The 20,737-nt window shown below is 33.6% G+C and overlaps 4 protein-coding genes across 4 annotated transcripts; all 4 read left to right on the top strand.

Moving 5' to 3' along the window:
- Positions 1 to 594: 594 nt before the first annotated feature.
- Positions 595 to 1,544, top strand: LOC142526048 (secreted RxLR effector protein 161-like). Its single transcript, XM_075630323.1, has 2 exons — positions 595 to 665; positions 1,193 to 1,544. Exons 1-2 carry the CDS (start codon positions 595 to 597, stop codon positions 1,542 to 1,544), a joined length of 423 nt encoding a protein of 140 aa, XP_075486438.1.
- A 5,687-nt stretch (positions 1,545 to 7,231) lies between these two features.
- On the top strand, positions 7,232 to 10,854 carry LOC142528083 (uncharacterized). The gene is made up of 3 exons (XM_075633138.1): positions 7,232 to 7,691; positions 7,909 to 8,348; positions 9,535 to 10,854. Exons 1-3 carry the CDS (start codon positions 7,311 to 7,313, stop codon positions 9,977 to 9,979), a joined length of 1,266 nt encoding a protein of 421 aa, XP_075489253.1. The 5' UTR covers positions 7,232 to 7,310; the 3' UTR covers positions 9,980 to 10,854.
- A 1,036-nt stretch (positions 10,855 to 11,890) lies between these two features.
- Positions 11,891 to 15,048, top strand: LOC142526047 (transcription factor bHLH160). The gene is made up of 3 exons (XM_075630322.1): positions 11,891 to 12,904; positions 13,445 to 13,801; positions 14,974 to 15,048. Exons 1-3 carry the CDS (start codon positions 12,809 to 12,811, stop codon positions 15,046 to 15,048), a joined length of 528 nt encoding a protein of 175 aa, XP_075486437.1. The 5' UTR covers positions 11,891 to 12,808.
- Positions 15,049 to 16,463: 1,415 nt separating this feature from the next.
- LOC142526558 (uncharacterized) lies at positions 16,464 to 20,603 on the top strand. The gene is made up of 7 exons (XM_075631036.1): positions 16,464 to 16,698; positions 17,114 to 17,213; positions 17,322 to 17,442; positions 17,540 to 17,661; positions 18,841 to 18,962; positions 19,039 to 19,198; positions 20,269 to 20,603. The coding sequence occupies exons 1-7, from the start codon at positions 16,572 to 16,574 to the stop codon at positions 20,381 to 20,383; spliced, it is 867 nt and encodes a 288-aa protein (XP_075487151.1). The 5' UTR covers positions 16,464 to 16,571; the 3' UTR covers positions 20,384 to 20,603.
- The last annotated feature ends 134 nt before the right edge of the window (positions 20,604 to 20,737 follow it).

Below are 20,737 nucleotides of genomic sequence, written 5' to 3'. Positions count from 1 at the left end.
GTGTCTGAAGATGAAGAAGACAATCTTACAGAAGAAGAAGCTGAGCAAGAAGAAAATGAAGATGATGATGGCAGCTCGAGTGGAATCAGATCTCCTGAAAGTGAGGAAAGCATCGCAGAAAGTTCAGATCAAGGGAGGGCCACAAGAGCTAGAAGAGAACCAATATGGATGACATATTATGTGACAAGGGCTGATTTGTCTGAAGAAGAAGAAAATCTCATGATACTGATGGCTGAAAGCGAAAATGATCCATTCTCCTTCGAAGAAGCACACAAAAGCATAAAGTGGCAAGAGGCAATGAAAGATGAGATGAAGGCTATAGAGAAGAACAACACATGGGAGCTAACAGATCTACCGAAAGGAGTCAAGTCAATTGGAGTTAAGTGGATTTTCAAAACTAAACTCAACGAAAGTGGAGAAGTAGAAAAATACAAAGCAAGATTGGTGGCAAAAGGATATGCACAACGATATGGAATAGACTACACATAAGTTTTTGCACCAGTGGCTAGACTTGATACGATACGTCTAGTTCTTGCACTTACAGCTCAATATAATGGGAAATATTTCAACTTGATGTGAAGAGTGCATTTCTTCATGGAGAACTTAAAGAAGAAGTTTTCATTGAACAACCAGAAGGGTTTATCAAAAAGGGAAAAGAAGACAAGGTTTACAGATTGAAGAATGAATTGTATGGCCTTAAACAGGCGCCAAGGGCCTGGTAGAGCAAGATAGAAGCATATTTTACGCGTGAAGGGTTCGAAAAATGTTCCAGCGAGCACACCTTATTTACCAAGAAAGAAGGAGGTAACATACTTATTGTTAATCTTTATGTAGATGATCTCATCTTTACTGGAGACAATAAAAGTATGTGTGATAAATTCAAAAGTTCAATGATGAGAGAATTTGATATGTCTGATTTTGAAAAGATGAAATACTTTCTGGGAATTGAAGTTATACAGAATGAAGCTGGAATATTTATCTGCCAAAGAAGATATGCTCGAGAAGTCCTTGAAAGATTCGGTATGGGGAGCAGCAACTCCGTGAAGAATCCTATTATTCCCGGAACACGATTGTCAAAAGATGAAACATGAGATGGAGTAGATGTCACTATGTTTAAACAAACAATTGGAAGTCTCATGTACCTCACAGCCACTCGACCAGATCTGATGTATGGAGTAAGCTTGATTTGTAGGTTCATGGAAAATCCAAAATCATCTCATTGGCTTGTAGCAAAAAGGATTTTAAGGTATCTAAATGGAACCACTGATTTTGGCATACTCTACAAAAGAGGCAGTAGAATTGCAGGTCTCTTATCTTATACGGATAACAACTATGATGGAGATTTGGATGATCGGAAGAGCACTTCAGGTTTTGCTTTCATTATGGGATCTGGAGCAATTTCATGGGCTTCGAAAAAACAGCAAGTAGTGAGTCTATCAACTACAGAAGCTGAATACATTGCTGCTGCATTTTGTGCTTGTCAATGTATTTGGCTTAGGAGAATCTTGAAGCAACTTGGAGCTGAAGAAAGAGGAAGCACATAAATTCACCGTGACAACAACTCTACAATTCAGTTGTCCAAAAATTCTGTTTTCCATGGACGAAGCAAACACATTGAAGTAAGATTTCATTTTCTCAGGGGCTTGGTAAATGATGGAGCTGTGAAACTGAGTTTTTGTAGCTCTGAAGAGCAGATTGCTGACATAATGACAAAGCCTCTCAGTTTGGAGAAATTTGTGAAGCTTCGTGGGATGCTTGGAGTAATTGATGCAGCTGAAGTTTAAGCTCAATGCAGATGCATTAGCTTAAGAGAGGGAATGATGATCAAAATTAGTTATTATTCATATTCTTAATAAGCCTATTCTTTAGGATTAGTCCATGAAATGTGGCTTTTCTGTTTTGCCTCTGAACATGGCTATAAATGCCTTATGTTCTTTTTCAGAAATAAGACTTTTTCATTCTCCTCCATTTCACGTGTTATTTCGTTTTGGCATCAATAATATCTCCACCGTAGGGCACCAATTTTCGAAAGTAAGTATATATTAGGAAAGCTCTCGTCAAGAGATAGCTATACCAAAATTTTGCAGAAAACTCGCAACTATCGGAAACCCATCAGAGAATCGCCGCCTGTTTTCGCCGAAAAATTAGGAAGAAACCTTGAGTTATGTTGTTTGAAGCTTGAATTCAAGCTTTGAACAATTTTTCGAAATTTCAGAAGTATATTTCAGATTTTAGGGTTTCGAATTTCGGGAATTTTGAATCATTTGGATTCCAACAATTAATATATATTGTATTATTGATTGTAGGTGAATCATTGAGCTGATTGGAGGTATTAAACTAATTTTTGAAATTTGATTCAAAAATTCAGATTTAATTATTTTTGAATTTATGATTTTTTAATTGTTAAATCGTATTGGGATGTATTTATAGCATTGGAAATAGAAAATGATAATTTTGGGAATTCCTAGTAAATATCGAAAATTTTAGATTCGATATGATTAAATTTTAGAAATTTCAAGTTGTATAGTATTGAGAGATTTAAGTTAAATAAATCGCTATATTTGACTTTGCGATGAGTTTTAGAAATTGCAAAGCCTAAATTAAGGATTTTTTGAATTTTAGCCTAAATTGTCAAATATTGAAAAAAATAAATGGAACTTGATATGAAATGCATTATTTGCAACAAGATCGGATTCTTCGAGAAATCCTTAAGATATTTCAGTGGTAAAATAGGTGTTCAGTTTAGGTACGCTTGAACTATTTCATTTTGACGTCTATAATGATGTGTAATGACATTAAGTATTTTGGGAATGAACTGTGTCGTGTCTTATGTGCTTATGTGAATAACGTGATTGCATTCACACATTTATTTGAGTTGATACTATTAGTGCATAACATTTCGAGCCTTGACTCCGTTGATTGCTATCATTATTGATCTATTGAGCTGTTGAGTCATCTATGGAGCGAGTGATAGGATTATATCACTCTTGGCATCTCATCGATGGAGTGAATGACAGGATTAGCACATTCTTGATGACTGCACGAGGACTGACCGGGTCGCTACCGAACACTCGATGCTACGTGCATAGATGAATGGCATCTTGAAGTTTCGTTGCTGCATTCTTGGCAGAGGTGACCACTGTTCCTATTGCTGATGTGTTTCATTTGGACTCCGTTTTAGTATTCGTTATTTCGTTGTTATGACTTTATTTCGAGTATATAAATGTTATTTGAAATTTTTTAGATGTCTTACTTAAAGAGAGGTCATGCCGAAATTTCTATTGGCTCAAAATGAAAATTTTTAATTGCTTTTGCTTTTTACATTAATGAATCCTGGTTGTTTGGTCGTTAAACGCTAATCAGAAGCACGGGCCCTCTCATGCATTGATTGTATCACTTCATTTAATTTTGATTATTGTTTTGGGATTTGTGTTATTTTTATATATTCAGTTCTTCATACTCTCTAAATATTAAAAAAACTATAAAATTTTTTTAATATAATATTACGCTTTTCAACATTTTGGTAAAAAATGTCGTATGAATTTTTTATATATTAATTTTACATGCATAGATATTATTATTATTTAATTAGAACTTTAGTATAAATATTTTTAAAAATGTTTAAAAAATAATTTAAGTTTTTAGTAAAAAAATTCATCTAATAAATGATTATTTTTTATTTTTTGAAAAATATATATTTGTTCTTTAAAATTTTGATAAAAAATAATATATGATTTTTAATGTCTTTTTCTATTATCTTTATTAGTAACAATTTTATTCCATCAATATATAGAATGAAATTGTAAATAATTCAATTTGATAGTATGATTTTTATTCTTATTTGAATATGATCTCAATTGGTATAAAATAAACTATATAATAAATAAATATATTTTTTTAATCAATAATTTTAAGTAATTATTTAAACAATCATACACACTAATTTTAATATTTCATGCATCACACGGTTGAGATACTAGCTATCACTACAAATCACATAATTAATATAGTTGTATTATCCTTATCAAATAATAATTTAAAACCATAACAAAATTTTATTAATCAACTTAATCGATTAATAATAATTGTAATGCCCGAGAATTTAATCCTAGTAATCTGTAATTATTGATTTATAATTTGATATGATTATGAGAAGATTAATCGGGACACGATTTGATTCAGCATGAAAAGATGTGAGTGCGAGGACAATGCCTTTCGCGCACATGCGCGACATGAGACGCGCACATGCACGAAACAGGCAGAGGATCTCGCGCATATGCGCGGTGGGTGTGCGCGCATATGCGCGATCTGTGCGAGGGCTCAAAGTCAACTCCAGAGAAGTGGGCGCACATGCGCGACGGGGAGCGCGCACATGCGCGAGATGTCCAGAGAACCTCGCGCACATGCGCGACGTGTATCTGCGCACATGCGCGAGGGTACCCGAGAGTTGGGCAAAATGAACAAGGGCCTCGCGCATATGCGCGAGGGGCTGTGCGAGCTACGCGCCGAGACATACTGTCTCGCGCATATGCGCCGAGGAGGGTCGCGCATATGCGCGAGACGTGTTGCATGTAGGTTGCGCCATTTGCCTTGATGCATGTTACTTATATATATATATATATATATATATATATATATATATATATATATACATATCAGAATTCGTTTCCTCAATTAGAAAAAGGAAAGAAACGAGAGCTTTCAGAGGAGAATTATGTTCAATTCGATTTGCGAGAAAGCCGTCCGTCCGAATTAGAATCCGACTTCAGTACTGTGTTCCTATCAACGCAGGCTACCACTGGACGTAAGTTTTGTTACGTTTTGATATGTCTTGAAATTATGACGTTGTCAGAATCAAATATGATTCATATATGATGTTCTGGACATGTTAGACATCGTAGAATCGAAGTCAGATTGAGAAACAGACTGATTATGTAATTGTTATGATTTTCTGATTATATTGATTTGAAATCGGACAGATTTGGATTATGAATGAATTACAGATTGTATCGGATATGAGTTATAATTTGTAATTGATGTCTGTTGATTTGGTATTGACGGTGATACTGAGATTGTGCCGTTATGCTGTTGATTTGACTTAAATCCAGATTAAACAGATTCAGTGTTGAATTAAGAATGTAATATTGATATTATGATTCTCGTTATGTCGTTTCAGATTTACAGAGACAGTCTTGAATTCAGAACTGATATTGCTTCAGACCAAGACTACAGGCGAAAGGTATAAGTCAATGTGGTACCGGGAGATCGACTCGAGTATAGTTTGATATACTTGAGTTTTCCTAAATCACATACTTATTATTATGATTGTGTTTATTGATTTGATTTGATATGCTTGTTCTATTGATTTATATGAAGCATGTGTTCGACGAGTATTAGACGAGTGATCTTGTGACAGAAGCACCTGATAGTGGTGGGATCGCCACGGGCACATTGCACGATGTCACAAGATAGGAAATTGGTGAAAACGCCAAAGTCTGTAACGGTTAGGTCAAGACACTGGATGTTTGGTTATATCGACGTGGATAGAATCAGAGTTTCTTCTAGTACTGTTGGTCGATATAGGAATACCACATCTGGAAACCGGGATCCCTAGACTAGGATTGAGTCTAGTCTGAGTCGTGGAGTCACGAGTACGATTGACAGTTTTATATTGATTATGTTTTCAGACTTTGATATATATTACTGTTATCTGTTACATGCTTTTTTATTGATTATATGATTGCATGTTCGTTGATTTATACTGGGATGTATTTCTCACCGGAATTCTCCGGCTGTTGTCTTGTTTGTATGTGTACATGACAACAGGTGGGACAGGATCAGGGTCCAGGAGATGAAGAGAGATCGTGATAGAGTGGAGACTTCTGACTTTGATGTATATAGGGTTGTGACACTTGATAATTAGATGTTGAACCTTAGTTTTTACTGATTTGTAGACGGTACATGACTTGTACTTCATTTTATACTGAGATGTATATAAGTTTTATTCCATTACGTTCCGCAATTTAAAAAAAAAATTAGACCATGTTTATTATAATTGATTAAATTGTCCTAATGATGATTAAGAATATGATTAGCGTCCGGATCCTCACAATAATGATCATGATCGATATACGTAGTACTTATTATTTTACATACGCATTGCTTGTGCGTAGTTGGTTAATTATTATTAAAGTTGAATCATAGATAATAACAACTTTTGATCTCTCATCTCATACCAAATTCTCTCCCCCCAAAAAACATTAAAAAAACACTCCTCATACATACCATTATTTTATAAAATAAAAAGCATAATAAATTATAGATGAGTATGTCTCTTGTGAGACGGTCTCACGAATCTTTATATATGAGACGGGTCAACCCTACCTATATTCACAATAAAAATTAATATTTTTAGCATAAAAAGTAATATTTTTTTATGGATGACCCAAATAAGATATTCATCTCACAAAATACGATTCGTGAGACCGTCTCACACAAGTTTTTGTCATTATAGATTATAGGAAATTAGTACATCAGAAATTTAAAAATTAACTTTAAATAAAAATTACTCAAACCTTATTATAGTTCATGTAAAAATTTATTATATATAAATATGATAAAGCTATATTTTAGATAATTATTTTTATGACGTGAGAATCACAATACTACGATAAAAATTTAATTTACATGTACACACATCGTGTGCGAAGGTTTACTAGTACTATACTATTAATAAGTTTGAGAGAGGCTTCGGTACGTATGAACTCAGCTTTTATTTTGCCAACTATTTATTTACAGAAATGTCAAATTTGTAAAATTGACAACATCTTTTGTATTTTAATGGATTTTTTTATTACCAAAACATCATTTTAAAAATTGTTATACATTTTCTATTTTTATTAAAAAAATTATTCGAACGTGTGTAATTTTACATAGAATAATTTTTGCTCTATGTCTGACAAGAGACCTACTCTTATGTCTTATATGGCTCTAATATATATAATTTTGTTTTATATTTGATTCTTTTAAAAGATGAAAAATAATGGTGTTTTATTTATTTATATTTTTATTTATTATAATTGAGTGTGTTTAAATATTCATATTTCATATTACAAAAAATAATTTTACTAAATCTCATGTCATATTTACAAAATTAAATAAATAAATCAAGACTCGAGAAACAAAATATATGTAATAATAATATTCATGTATTATATTACACAAAATATACATATAACATGCAAAACAAGGAATAGTGCAAAAAAAAAAAATGTCGAAGAAAATGACTCATTCTTCCATCTTAACAAAACATGCCCAATAAAAAGCTCCTAACAAAGCGCTTCATTCTTGGAATATCTTCTTTTTTCTTTTTATCACACATTTGTTTGGACAAAATCTCCATTTTCTTGCATTCTTTCCATTTCCACTCATCTCCCCCAACCCCTGTCTCCCTCCTTTTCCCTGTAACCTCACTTTCCTTTCTTTTTCCTCCATCTTCCCCTTTCATGGGAGATCCTCCAAAGTCACCTCCGCCGAATTTTTACGGAATTCTTGGAATTTCAAGAACTGCGTCCCTCTCTGATGTTGGCAAAGCATATAAATCACTTGTAACGAAATGGCATCCAGATAGAAATCCATCGAACAAAGCCGAAGCAGAAGCCAAGTTTAGCTCCATCAATGAAGCTTATAGGGTGTGTACGTCCCCGTTTCTATGTATCTAGATATCTAAGAATTCGATCGAATGTTATTAGGAATAACATTGATGGCACATAATAATTCTCGTATTCGGGGTCCGGCCCTGCGTTGTACAATCAATACAAGCTAATGAATCCCTTCTCATATATATTGATGTTACAATGGGGCAAATGAATACTTTTGTTTATGTTATTTTTTTTTATTAATTATCAGGCTATTAGCTCCAAGAAAAGAGAAGAACCCAATGCCTGCAATGGAGAGCATCATGAACCACAAACGCCAAAGAAAAAGTTATGTGATATTCAAGAAGATGATGAAGAATTTCACATTTCTAGTCCTAAGCTGCTTTCGCGTACAACAAGCCGGATCAGCCCTTTAACAGGAAGCATAACGCCTACATCAGCTGAGTTCTATGCATCATTTACTAAGACTAGTCCGAATGGCACTCCTCCGACTCCTAGCACACCAAAAGAACAAGCGTTTCTATCAAAAGCCACAAGCCGTCGAAGCACAACCCCGATTTTCTTTTCACAATCAGCTGTTCGGAGAAAACCTCAACCAATAGAGAAGAAGCTTGAATGCACGCTTGAAGAGTTGTGCATTGGAAGTGTTAAAAAGATCAAGATCACGAGGGATGTCATCTCAAATACCGGGTACGAAATATCGTAGCTTATTCATTCACTACAAGAATAAATGCTTATGGTGACATTCATAAATGTCATCATATTCAATATTTAGTGACATTTAAGTTTTAGTGACACCTCTAACAAATGTCGTCTATTCCAATGTCGTCTTAAACTTCCTGACATTTTTTAATGTCATTATAAGATGTTAATGACAACTTCATACGTGTTACTAATTATTTATATAATGACAATTTTAAATGTCAGGAAAACTCATGTTTTAAATACATTTATACATGCCTTGTTATTATAGTAATAATGACAAATTTATATGTCAGTTAAAATCATTTATAATGACAACTAAAAGTGTCGTTTATGTTATTTATAGTGACAATAACAAATGTGAGAATATTTGGGTTGGATAAATATTGGAGTAGGGAAAAATAGATAAAATAAATGTTGGAATAAAAAAGTATATTAGATTAGTTATCCTGACATTTTTAATTGATGTCATTTTTTATATGGAGGGAAACAATTATTTTTCCTCCTCCAATATTTATCCAACCCAAATATTCTCACATTTATTTATAGTGACAAACTTTAGTTTTTTAATGATTTTTTATGATGTGGGAAAAAAATTGTTTCCCTCCATATAAAAAATGACATCAATTAAAAATGTCAGGATAACTAATCTAATATATTTTTTTATTTTACACATTAATAATTTTTTACAAGTGTCATTATTAAGTATTTGTAACAACATTTAATTAAAAGTGTCCATAAAAAAGTGTCACAATAGCCATTTATTGTTGCAGTGATTTCTCTTCTTTTTCAAGGTTTTTGGCTTTCTTCCTCTACATGTGTCGCTCTCCTTTTAAAATTTTAATTTGAAACATTGAGAGAAGAAAGTGATTTTGATTTCACGGCGACCACGAGTTTGGAATGACATAAATACATGTAAATCCAAACGTAAGGGCAATATTTTAAAACAAATTACGCAGGAAAATGCGATTGTTCACATTTGAAGATAGGCAAATGCCATTTCTATCCTTGAATTCCATCATTCCAGAAGGAAATTAATGAAAATAAGCTCTCTCTTCTAACTGCAATGCCAATTCACACATGAGAGTAGTAGTATAAATGAAATGATAAGTCCATTGGACAAGTGGAAACATTGGCTACGTCTATTATAAGACTCATTATTTTAAAATGACAGGTTCCTTGTTGAAGAAGAAGAGATACTAATGATCAGAGTGAAGCCAGGATGGAAAAAAGGAACAAAAATCACATTTGAAGGGAAAGGAGACGAGAGACCTGGCACTCTCCCAGCTGACATAATCTTCGTAATCGATGAGAAAAGGCACCCACTTTTCAAACGGGAAGGCGACGATTTGGAACTAGGAGTTGAGGTCCCATTGGTGCAGGCCCTCACAGGATGCACAATTCCTGTCCCCCTTTTAGGAGGAGGGCATATAACCTTGTCAATAGATGATATTATATATCCCGGATACGAAAAGACTATCCCGGGACAAGGCATGCCTAAATACAAAGAAGAAGGGACGAGAGGAGACCTTAGACTCAAGTTTCTGGTGGAATTTCCAGAAGAATTGAGCGACAAACAACGTTCGGAAGTTGTAAGTATTTTAGAAGAATGTTGTTGATAATCATTTGATTTCTTTCTCATTTTTTTCGCCTAGCTATGTCATGGCTAGTTCCTCATAAGGGCTGGGAGATTGTGTAGATGCATTTAGTGTTAGGTGGTTAGAATTGTAATTATGTGTATGTATACTCGCATCCCAGAAAATGTAACACTGAGACATGCAGGGAAGATGATGAAGCATAATTGGAGATCAATGAATTTTCTCCCTTTTCTACAACTTCTACTATTAGTTTACAACTTTATATTTACTTCTTATGATTTTATTTATATCTTACAGAAACCACAACCACCCTAAGTTATCGTTTGGCTCTTGTGATGGCTTGTTGAATTAAAACCGATGATAAATCTGTATACCTAAATGACATAATGATTTATAACTTTAATTCAAAAGTTGGATGAAACAAGTATGGTATGTGTAATCAATGGATGTTTCATACTACGAACGAAACGAGCCTAAATATAAGAATAACAAGAAGAAGATCCGCTAAAAGACTCCATGACCTAATTATAGCTAGAAAGAATCCCTAATTCCAGCCACAAAATAACTGGAAGCAGTGAAGAAGGCTGCAAGGCTATTGGCATTGTTTAATTCTTTGCTGATCGAGTCCATTTCTTTTAATTTATCTATTTAGACATATCTATTACATTGGTGTCCGATTTTAGCACAGAAAATTGAAAACAAAAATCCTATGTGCGTGTCGCATGCACTTGGACGAAGCAAGTTTTATCAAAGGTTTTGCAGATGCAATTAATCCAGTTAATTTCCTACAACAAACGAAATATGTTGAATTCTAAACAAATCAGCGCATAATTAAGATGTTATCATGCGTGCGTTCTGATCGTAAAACGTGTCGAAGTGAAGAGCTTACCAGAGCCGCGAGTTGCAGGCGGGCGGAGACAGCTCCTTCTCCGTGCTTCTAGTAACAGCTGGAACGCAGTGTTTTGAAGTTAAGGAAGAGGACTTTCGATCACTATTTTTATTGAATTATATTTAGAGAATATGAATGAGAGGTAATTCTGGAAAATTGAAGTACATGTACTTCAACCTGCATGGCAATGTACTCGCTTCATATGTATTGTACTACATGTATATCAAAGAACTCGATCAAAGGCTACCAAGCAGGTTTATAACTATAAGATATTAATTTTATACTTCCATTATCTTCTCTTTACCTAATAAAAAATGACCGAGTTTTTTCTGAGACGGTCTCACGAATATTTATCTGTGAGACGGGTCAATCCTACCGATATTCAAAATAAAAAGTAATACTCTTAGCATAAAAAATAATATATTTTTTATGGATGATCCAAATAAAAGATCCGTCTCATAAAATAAGATCCGTTAGATCATCTCACCTAAATTTTTGTAGTAAAAAACAGGAGTCCGTCAAATCATGTGAATTAACCAAGAGCTTATCACGAAAATATATTTAATAATATAAATACTTAATTCGTACAAATTAATATTATTTTATTATAGTCTGAAGGCATAATTTGTCATTCCCATTCCACCCCTATATTAAATCGTTTATGGGAAAATTGTGAATTTAGCAATGTAAGTTGATATTTTTGAGTTTTAGTCTTGTAGTTTGTTAAAATTTGGTTTTCATTTAATAATTTGATATTTTTTTAAAATTTTGATTATTTTTTACCCGAAACTACTAGCTCTATCAGATATTGTTTATTGATATTTATATTCTTCTACGTAGTTCATGTGACAAGAATAAAGCTTATGTTTCATCGGATATTCGCATTCGCAACCCATATTAAATCTTTTAAATATTTTCTATATATTCATTTTGCAATTGACTTTGGCATTTTATATGCCAATTACAATTGGTTTTGGCATTACTTTACTTTGACTTAATGAAGAGATGTTCTTCTTATTCTTTCCTCTTAGGCTTTTCTTTCATTTTCTCATCTAGATTCTTCATTCTTAAAATTAGAGATTTATCAATTGCATCTTTTGTTTTTGTTTAAATTCATCTATCTTTTCATGGTAATTTCGACATAAATATCATAATTTGTATGCATGATCCCATATATAGTATCACAAAATTTTCTTGGTTTTAAATGATCTTCGTCAAGAAAATCTTATTTATAAAATTTATCGATCTTTTCTTGAAATATATATGTTGCAGATGCTACAAAACTGTTAATTTCTCCATCAAAGTCCCAAAGTTCTTACTTTGCAATCTATAAATTAATTATATATCGGTGATATACATACATAGATAGATATATAGGCTATATATGCACACAAACTTATAAGATATAAAGTGGGTTTTTCTGTCAAGATATTTCATCACAATTCGAGTCCAACAAAATTAGGTTTTTCACAAGCGTTAGCTCGTGGAAGAAATCGAGATATCATATAATTTTAAAAGCTTTCTGATATTTATTGGGAGATTTATTTTGGAAAATTTCCCAGTTATTATATGCTATAATATGTCAAGTTTACCTCTAAGTAATGCTTACTGCATTAGTAACATCGATTCTGAATTCCTGAACCATTTTGATCCATTGGATGATTCATTGCAAACATGTCAAGAAATATTCCGGCCATCGACCGTGAATGGTCAGCCTTACTGTGCGAATAACTTAACCAGTATTCGGAAAAGGAAGATTGATTCGGAAGCGGTTTTTGAAGATGTGCAACAAAATTTGGCGAGAAAACAAGAAGGGACATCGGGTAAGGGCTTGAAAATGAAGAGAATCAGCAGCCCTAATCCCAAGAAAATGAAGCGAAAGAGTAAAAATTAGTAATTGTAAGGAAGCTGCAACATTAGAGCAAAGTGGTGCGCAGGAAGGGACATCGGTTGCAAAGAAGATGGATCATAATGCCAAGGAGAGAATCAGAAGGATGAAGATTAACGCATCCTTCCTTGCTATACGAGCATTGCTTCCCGATTCCAGACGATCAAAGGTTCGTTTATTTTTGTGGATTAAAGAATTTTGAAGCAAAGAATCTTCCATCTGTAGTTAATTTGTTGATTTAAACTTTGTTTTAGTTATCAGTTCAAATTGTTTTTTTTTATGGATTATTTAGTGCAGTACTGTGATTGAAAGAATGGCACATAAAATGATCATATAAAGTCGATCCATTTAAATAAATAACTGTCCAGCTGATCCAACTCTATCTGCAAATATCCAGGTTTTAAACAATTCTTTTAGAAAAATTTCAATCTTGTATCAAAAAGGAGCCCGATAAGGAGTGATAATCCCCTCTACACGGTTTGTTTTTCACTAAAAATACAAACTTCGTCACAAAAAATAATCTTTTTACAGTCCCTCTTCTCGTATCATCAACTTGTTCCAATTTCAGTGTGTCCCTCCATATGTACTTGGATATAATTTGGTACGAAGAATAAATTAAGCATATCACATCTTTGATTCATACAACGTTTGACTCGAACCAAACGACAGTTAAAAGGGGGGCATCTCTCTCTCAATGTACATCTTGCAGAAGAGGTGGAGTGCACCATCAATAGTGGATAGAGTACTGAAATACATCCCAGAGCTGCAGAATGAGATCCAAGAATTGGATTCCAAGAAACAAAGCTACCTGCAGCAACATGAATCGTCCTCGAAAAAGAACGAAAATCCCACTTCAAATCTTGATGAAGATCGCTCCTGCATTTCCATTTCTAGAGTCGATCGAAACGAAGCAATCGTCCAAATTTGCATGCCAAGAAAAGGTGAACGAAAGGATTCGGTGTTCGCTAATATGCTGCGGAAAGTGGAAGACGAAGGATACTTTATCAACAGTGCTTCCACACTTGGGGTGGGCGAGAATAGAATCTGCCACCATCTGCATATCCAGGTATTTGATATGTACATTCTTTATACATGATACATATGTTTTTTTCAATTGTACGTCTGTTTACTGGTCCCTAGCTAAGATTTAAATTTCCTAGGAAAATTAATGTTTAAACATGGTGGGGACGAATGGGCTTGGAGGGCATCTTTTTGGGAGTGCTTAAAACTTAAAAACAGTGCACAATGCTTAAAATGCAGTACTCTACAACAAGTACTGCTTGTACTATACATACATTTATTTGTACAATCTCACAGTGTATTGTGGTAAATGCTAGGGTATGAGGGTTTGATGTTTAAAACTGATTGAATGGAGTATGTATGTGTGTGCGCGCGCGTGTGTATATATATATTTTAGAGCTGTGATCAGAGGCGGAGCCACATTCTTGTTAGCTCGGGTGGCCCAATTTTTTTAAAAAAACATGTATATGTAAATTTTGTATAATTTTGGAATAATATGATATTAGCCCGGGTAGATCAATTTAAAATATTAAAATATTTTAGAGTTTAAAATTCCAGTCCGAGCGAAGCCATATTTCTGGCTCCGCCACTGGCTGTGATACACTACAACAAATACGGTGAAACCTGTGTTTACTAGTAACTCTCCTTCAATAGCATAGCAAAACACTTTCATGTCTCGTTATCTAATCTTTAAAACTGTCACTTCGGTGTCGTTAAAGCACAATAAAGAGAGTTAGTAACAAGATACCCGATACTAATTATTTCAAGGAGCACAATTATACGTAGAACATCGTAGAGAGATGTTAGAAACCTCAATGATGTTTGGGGATTTCTTCTGCATGCCCGTACTGTGCTTTCAACTACTGTCCACTAAATCAGGCGGCTGGCTCAAGTGCCCCTGAGATACAGAGACGCCCCCAACTCACTTAAAAGATGCTGCAACATTTCCGAAGGAAAAATTTTCTTAATCTAGAGAGTTCATTTTCGTTAAGAGATCATAAAAGATATATGATATATAGATCGGATATAATAGGATAATAATGACGTTAATTCTGTGTAGAACTTGAAATTAAAACTGGAGAAGTATATAGCTTTCATGATTTACCTCATTTTGGCACATCTTCAATTTAATTATATTTTTAAATTTCTAGAATCATAGCATCTGAAAAATTATAATATCTTTTATTTTTCTTTACGTTCTTTTGTTTTTTAACACAGGTTAATGGAAACTTGTCTGAAGATGAAGACTATGTGGGAGAATTGAGAGAAAAGTTGCTTTCTTGGCTAAGATGATGAAATTAATACTTCATTTATGTTTGCGTAGAAATGTTGTTTCTAAAGAGATGTTAAAAATAATTTTTACATACTTTATGTGTTCGATTAATTGAGTTAGTAAATATAGGTACACTATGGGAAAATGAATTTTTTTTTGTTCAATTAACTTGTCCAAATTTGAGGTTTGGTTCATTAAATTTTTAAAGTTTTAAATTTATCGATAAATGGATTAAAAATAAAAAATTTGTAAATTACACGACAAAAAAATAATTTTTCATGAAATACACAGATAGTCCTATCAACCAAATTTTTATTGTGATAACATAGATATATACACACATTACCATATCTATATTATCTAATCTATTGTATTAAAATTGTAAGAAGGACACCAATTTTTTCTTCTAATTTTTTTTTTTGGTATTGAAAAAGACCCCGTAAGCAATGCTGGGAACTGGGTTTTTTTTTTAAAAATATTATAAATTAATAAAATCATTATAAAAATGCAGCAAATTGTAAAACTTTGTAAAATTAGTACAATCCGGGATTTTTTTTTTTCAAAAAAAAAGGAAAAAAAGTTGAGCCTCGGATTTTTAAAAAAATAAAAGGGAGATCGGCGACGGTTGTGTTAAACCGTCGCTACCGTTGTTAAACCGTCGCTAAGGTAAGAAGCTGTGTCATTGTGTGTTTTCTTCCTCTAAGTAGAAATGCGGGTATTCTTTCTATCATCGTTCGAAAATAATTGTTCCTCATATTCATTTTCGCAACATATTTCTTTCATTTGATTTATACGTGAAAAATCCATCTTTTCTACTTCGATCATATATTAATATTATTTGTTGATTTTGTCGTCCATTTCATTTGAAGAGATACGAAGATGTGATGTTTAATTTCGTTGATAATATTATAATTATATATTAAGAAGTAATTTTTTGTGTAATTTTTTTTATAATACTTGTCATTTATTTCAGATATTAGCATCGTCTGTTGATATTATTACAAGTTCCGTATAATTACGTCTAAGAAGATAATTTAATTAATTTTTTTAATATTTTGTTTGTATTATTTATATTATATTAATGTAATTATGATTAACTATAATTTAGTCAAATAGTATATTTTTAATATTAATCGTGATATTAAAAAATAGTTTGAATATTAAAAAAATAATAAATATGGTACCTGCAATTAACAAGAATTATTAATAAATACAAAATTTTAATACACAATTATTGTACTAGTTTCATAAAGTTTTACAATTTGTTACATTTTTTAAATGATTTTATTAATTTATAATATTTTTATAAAAAACCCGTTGGGAACTATGTCCAGAATGTTTCAGAAAGGAAGTAGGCTGCACAAAAACTCAGGCCCTCCGATCAATAAAAAAATTTATTTTTTATTTTAAAATAGCAAAATAGTCGGCGGCCAATATGAAATAGACTTCCGTCCCATTTGCCAACAAAAAAAGCAAAATCGCCATTTTCCCCTCTGATCGACTTTACTGCCGTTGGATTCCCCACCGTTCTTGATTTCTTCAGATGAGGAAGCGGACTGCGTTAGTTTGGGGAGTTGCGGTCGTGTGTTTCGTTGCACTGATGTTAATAACTCCTGCAATTCCTCAGTCTCAAGAGTACCATGATTTCGCCGATCAACGCAATTTTTTTGGTCAGTTTCGATCTTATGCGTTTGTGTTTTGATTGATGGATGGATTTTTTATTTTTTATATTCTAGCTTTTGGCTGGAGAACTTGTAATTATCTTGTCAGAAAGTGTTGATAAACTCTGTGTATTAATTTTTCAAATTTGCTTCCTTCCGTGTATGCAAATCTCGCACCGGCTGCTCCCCAGTTTATACATTTGGTCTTTTTTCCTCCACTTTGATAGCTGATAGAGTTAGATTCTGCTTTAAAATTTGGTACTTCTGATGCTGGAGAAGTCTTTAATTTGCAGTGTCATACTGGAATTGATTGGTTTTGTTTGTGGTAGAGCCACACAGCCATTGTTTGTATGATTAGTACGAAATATGTCAAAACCTTGGATGGGGTTGATTCTTGATTCGATTTTGTGGTTCGATTTTTCAGGTATACCGAATGCATTGAATGTGATTTCCAATTTCCCCTTCTTCGTAGTTGGTATAATAGGCCTTGTACTATGCTATTATGGGAACTATTTTAAGTTAAGGTAATGTGAACGCTCTCTCCTTTTATCCCAACTTAGGACGCATTTGATGATCATTTACATCGAGTTTTAGGGGTGATAAAATTTGTACGTGGACGGGTGCATCAAAAGTTTGCAGGGTGAACTATATGGTTGGACATTTTTTTTTATTGGTGTGGCAGCTGTTGCTTTTGGCTCATCTTACTATCACCTCAGGCCTGATGACTCTCGCCTTGTTTGGGATCGTTTACCTGTGAGTTTTTATGTGATGCCAACTCCATGACTTGTATTTGAGCTAATTGATTGTTTTTATGTTGCAAGTTTAGCCTTTCACACTTGAACTATCACAGATGACTGTGGCATTTACTTCCATTATTGCGATCTTTATCATTGAGAGAGTAGATGCACGTAAGGGAACTCTGTCCATTATCCCTCTCAGCTTGGCTGGTGTAGTCAGCATTTTGTATTGGAGGTAAGCATCGCCTCTCTTTAGTCAAAATGAAAATTTTCCCTAACTAGTAATCTGTTGAATGGTAGCAATTTCCAACTGTCCTGTGTCGTCGTTGCTTGTGAGTCAATTGAAACGTCACGCTCAAAGTATCTAATATCTATAATTTTTCATATGATGCTTATGCTCGATCAATGTCACTTTTTTGGTTGCCATAAGTTGCAAGTTGGACCGATTAGTGGGAGGAGGAATGTGTAGTAACATTGATTTTCGTTTGTCTGATGTGGTTGACTGTGTAGTACAGTGGTAAAAAAATGATTTTTAGGCTGCTACACTGTTTAAACAAGCTTTCATTTATAATGTAATCAATAGCTGAAGCATTTTATATAATGATCTAGGCCTGATGAGTGGCGGAGCCACGTTGCCTTTGCACACCCTCAGTTTTTGAAAAATGTTTGCTAACTACACATATTGATGTTGCACAATTCAAAAGGTTCAAGGGTGCAATAGTTTAACTTGACTTTATGCCACTAACAACATAAATTATGTTTATAAGTATAGAAGTAATATGTCTTTATACAATACATCCTTTTGTTTTTCACCATTTTGAGAATGAGCATGTGTTATGTTTTTTGTCGTAGAATTTAATGCTGATTTATTTATGAATATTATACAATTTAGAAATAATAGTTTAAGTTTTAACGTGCAAGAAGATTCGTAGAAGTCAATTGCATTAACCAAGGAAAAATAAATTTTTAACACTACAAAACGACATAATTCTATAAAACTAGATTTATGATATGTGTAGCCGTCAAGAAATTTATGGTAAATTCTTCTAATGCACACATTGTATTTAAGATTTGAAATTATTTCACATTTGCCCCCTTTAACGTTAGGGTCCTGGATCCGCCACTTCACCCGATCGCATAATCCTAATTTGCAGGGCAGGTGATTAGTTATGTAAATGATTTTACATATTAAGGTAAGATAAAAGTCTCTCAGTCAAGCAGGATTAGGTTTTGGAATGCACTAAAGCTTATCGAATCTCGACTCTGCCATAAACTTTTTACAGTATCAGTGTTACTGAATATGGAGGTCTTAAGTGCTTGTTCTGCCACTGAAGCAGAACTTTTGTGATTATTATGTTGTAGAGCTAATTTTTTTTAATATCTTAAGACTCTCATTGACGACAACTTTTTGTAGATTTTTTGATGACCTCCGTCCTTATGCCGTTGTACAGTTTGTGCCTTGCATTGCTATCCCACTGATGGCTATATTGATGCCTCCCATGTACACACATTCCACATATTGGCTTTGGGCAGCAGGTTTCTGTCGTTAATTGTTACTTTGTGCTATTAGATGTCTGATATGATTACAACAATTTCATCAAACAATTTGCAGGATTTTATCTCCTAGCTAAGATTGAAGAAGCAGCTGATGAGCCAATCTATAATTTGACTCGTCGCATTGTGAGTGGACATACGCTCAAGCATTTATGTGCTGCTATGGTCCCGGTTTTCTTGACCCTTATGCTTGCAAAGAGGGAAGTGGCAGAAGAAAGGTATTTCAATTCTATCAACGATGCTCTTTATTTCTTCCCACTATGTAAATGAATATGAGACTATTTCTTGTGCATGATTTATTTTTTCCCTGAACCATGGGGCTGCATTACTTAATGAGGATTTACTATTTGCCATTAAGTCGTATCTCATTGTGAAATTATGAACTTAAATGGACACCAAGTTGGATTGCATACTTGTCATGCAAGTGTGGTGTTGAAGAACCGCTGTTGAGCCTCAACCTGAGCTGGTCGTGATAGATGCACACAACCATTCAAACGTGTTGATGTTGACTTGAAGCTAGTTAAGCACGTTTGTTAAAAATTTGGGAACTTTATGAAGTCTTGACTGTGTGTACCTATGTATCGCTGCTACAGTTGACCTCAGGATGAAAATTATTATATCAAGGCATTAGAATAGCAGCATACTGAGCTAGAATATGCAATCCAGTTCATGTGTTTGTTGATACTATTCCTTTTCCTTAAGATGGATAAAAATTAATGAATGCTGTAAGGTATTGGCACAGAAAGGACTGTCTTAAATTATCATATGGTCCAATATATTGTTATTTACCATTTCTATCCAGAAGCATGATTTTGCACCCAAGATTTTTCAAGTTTACTTTGGCCCCCACGAAACCTAGGGTTGTGCTTGGATTCATGGATTTAAAATTTTCTATCTTGTCTGGATTGACAAAATTCAAGAGGATTTCAAATCCACTCCATATCAAATTATGCAAATTCAATATAAATTTAGATGAATTTCAAATATACCAAAGATAGTGTCATTTGAAATCATCACTTAATTCTTCGCCAAATCAAACTCTTCCCTCCAAATAAAATCCATCGATCCAAGCGCAACCTAAATGTATAGTTTTAAGCTACTTGGATTCCACCTGAATGGTGGAGATACAACGATTTGCATTGAACAAGGTATGTCTTGTGTTGTATTGTTATTGGAAGGGCGTCTGATTCTTGAGTTGAGCTATGTACTTATAGCTTCATAATGCTTATTCCTGCTCATTCTTATTCACACCCCATTAACATGGTTTGTTTTCACCTTTTCACTTCAGGCTCAGTTTACTGCAGTCGTGGAGAATATCATGGACCAAGGCTAAGGAAAACGGCACCAATGTAGAAACCCTTTCGTGTACATATTCTGAAGTACCAGTGGATGAATCACGATAAGCGTTGTGAATATCCGTTCCATGGAGTAAATATGTAATCTTATAGCATGTATATTCACAGGCGAAACCTTTTGGGTCGCTGTTTCAGTAACTCGAAGTAGAATAATATTTTATGTGCTTAGAATGACGTAGTTTCTTTTTCACCTTTTTGTTGGATCTAACATTTGCTAACATATCAAAAGCTATAGATGATAAATTTTAACCACTAGATTTCGGTCCTCCTAGATCATTGTTGTATCCAATAAATCTATTCGTACGCATGAACATCTAATTCCTGGGATATGAAAATGAGATGACAACTCTAAAAAGGGCTGATTTTCAAATCCAATAATTTTTACAGCAATGAGACCGAAAA

Source organism: Primulina tabacum, chromosome 15 (genome assembly GCF_025594145.1).
Source record: "Primulina tabacum isolate GXHZ01 chromosome 15, ASM2559414v2, whole genome shotgun sequence".
Taxonomy (NCBI): Eukaryota; Viridiplantae; Streptophyta; class Magnoliopsida; order Lamiales; family Gesneriaceae; genus Primulina; species Primulina tabacum.
This window is presented reverse-complemented; position numbering and strand designations above follow the sequence as displayed.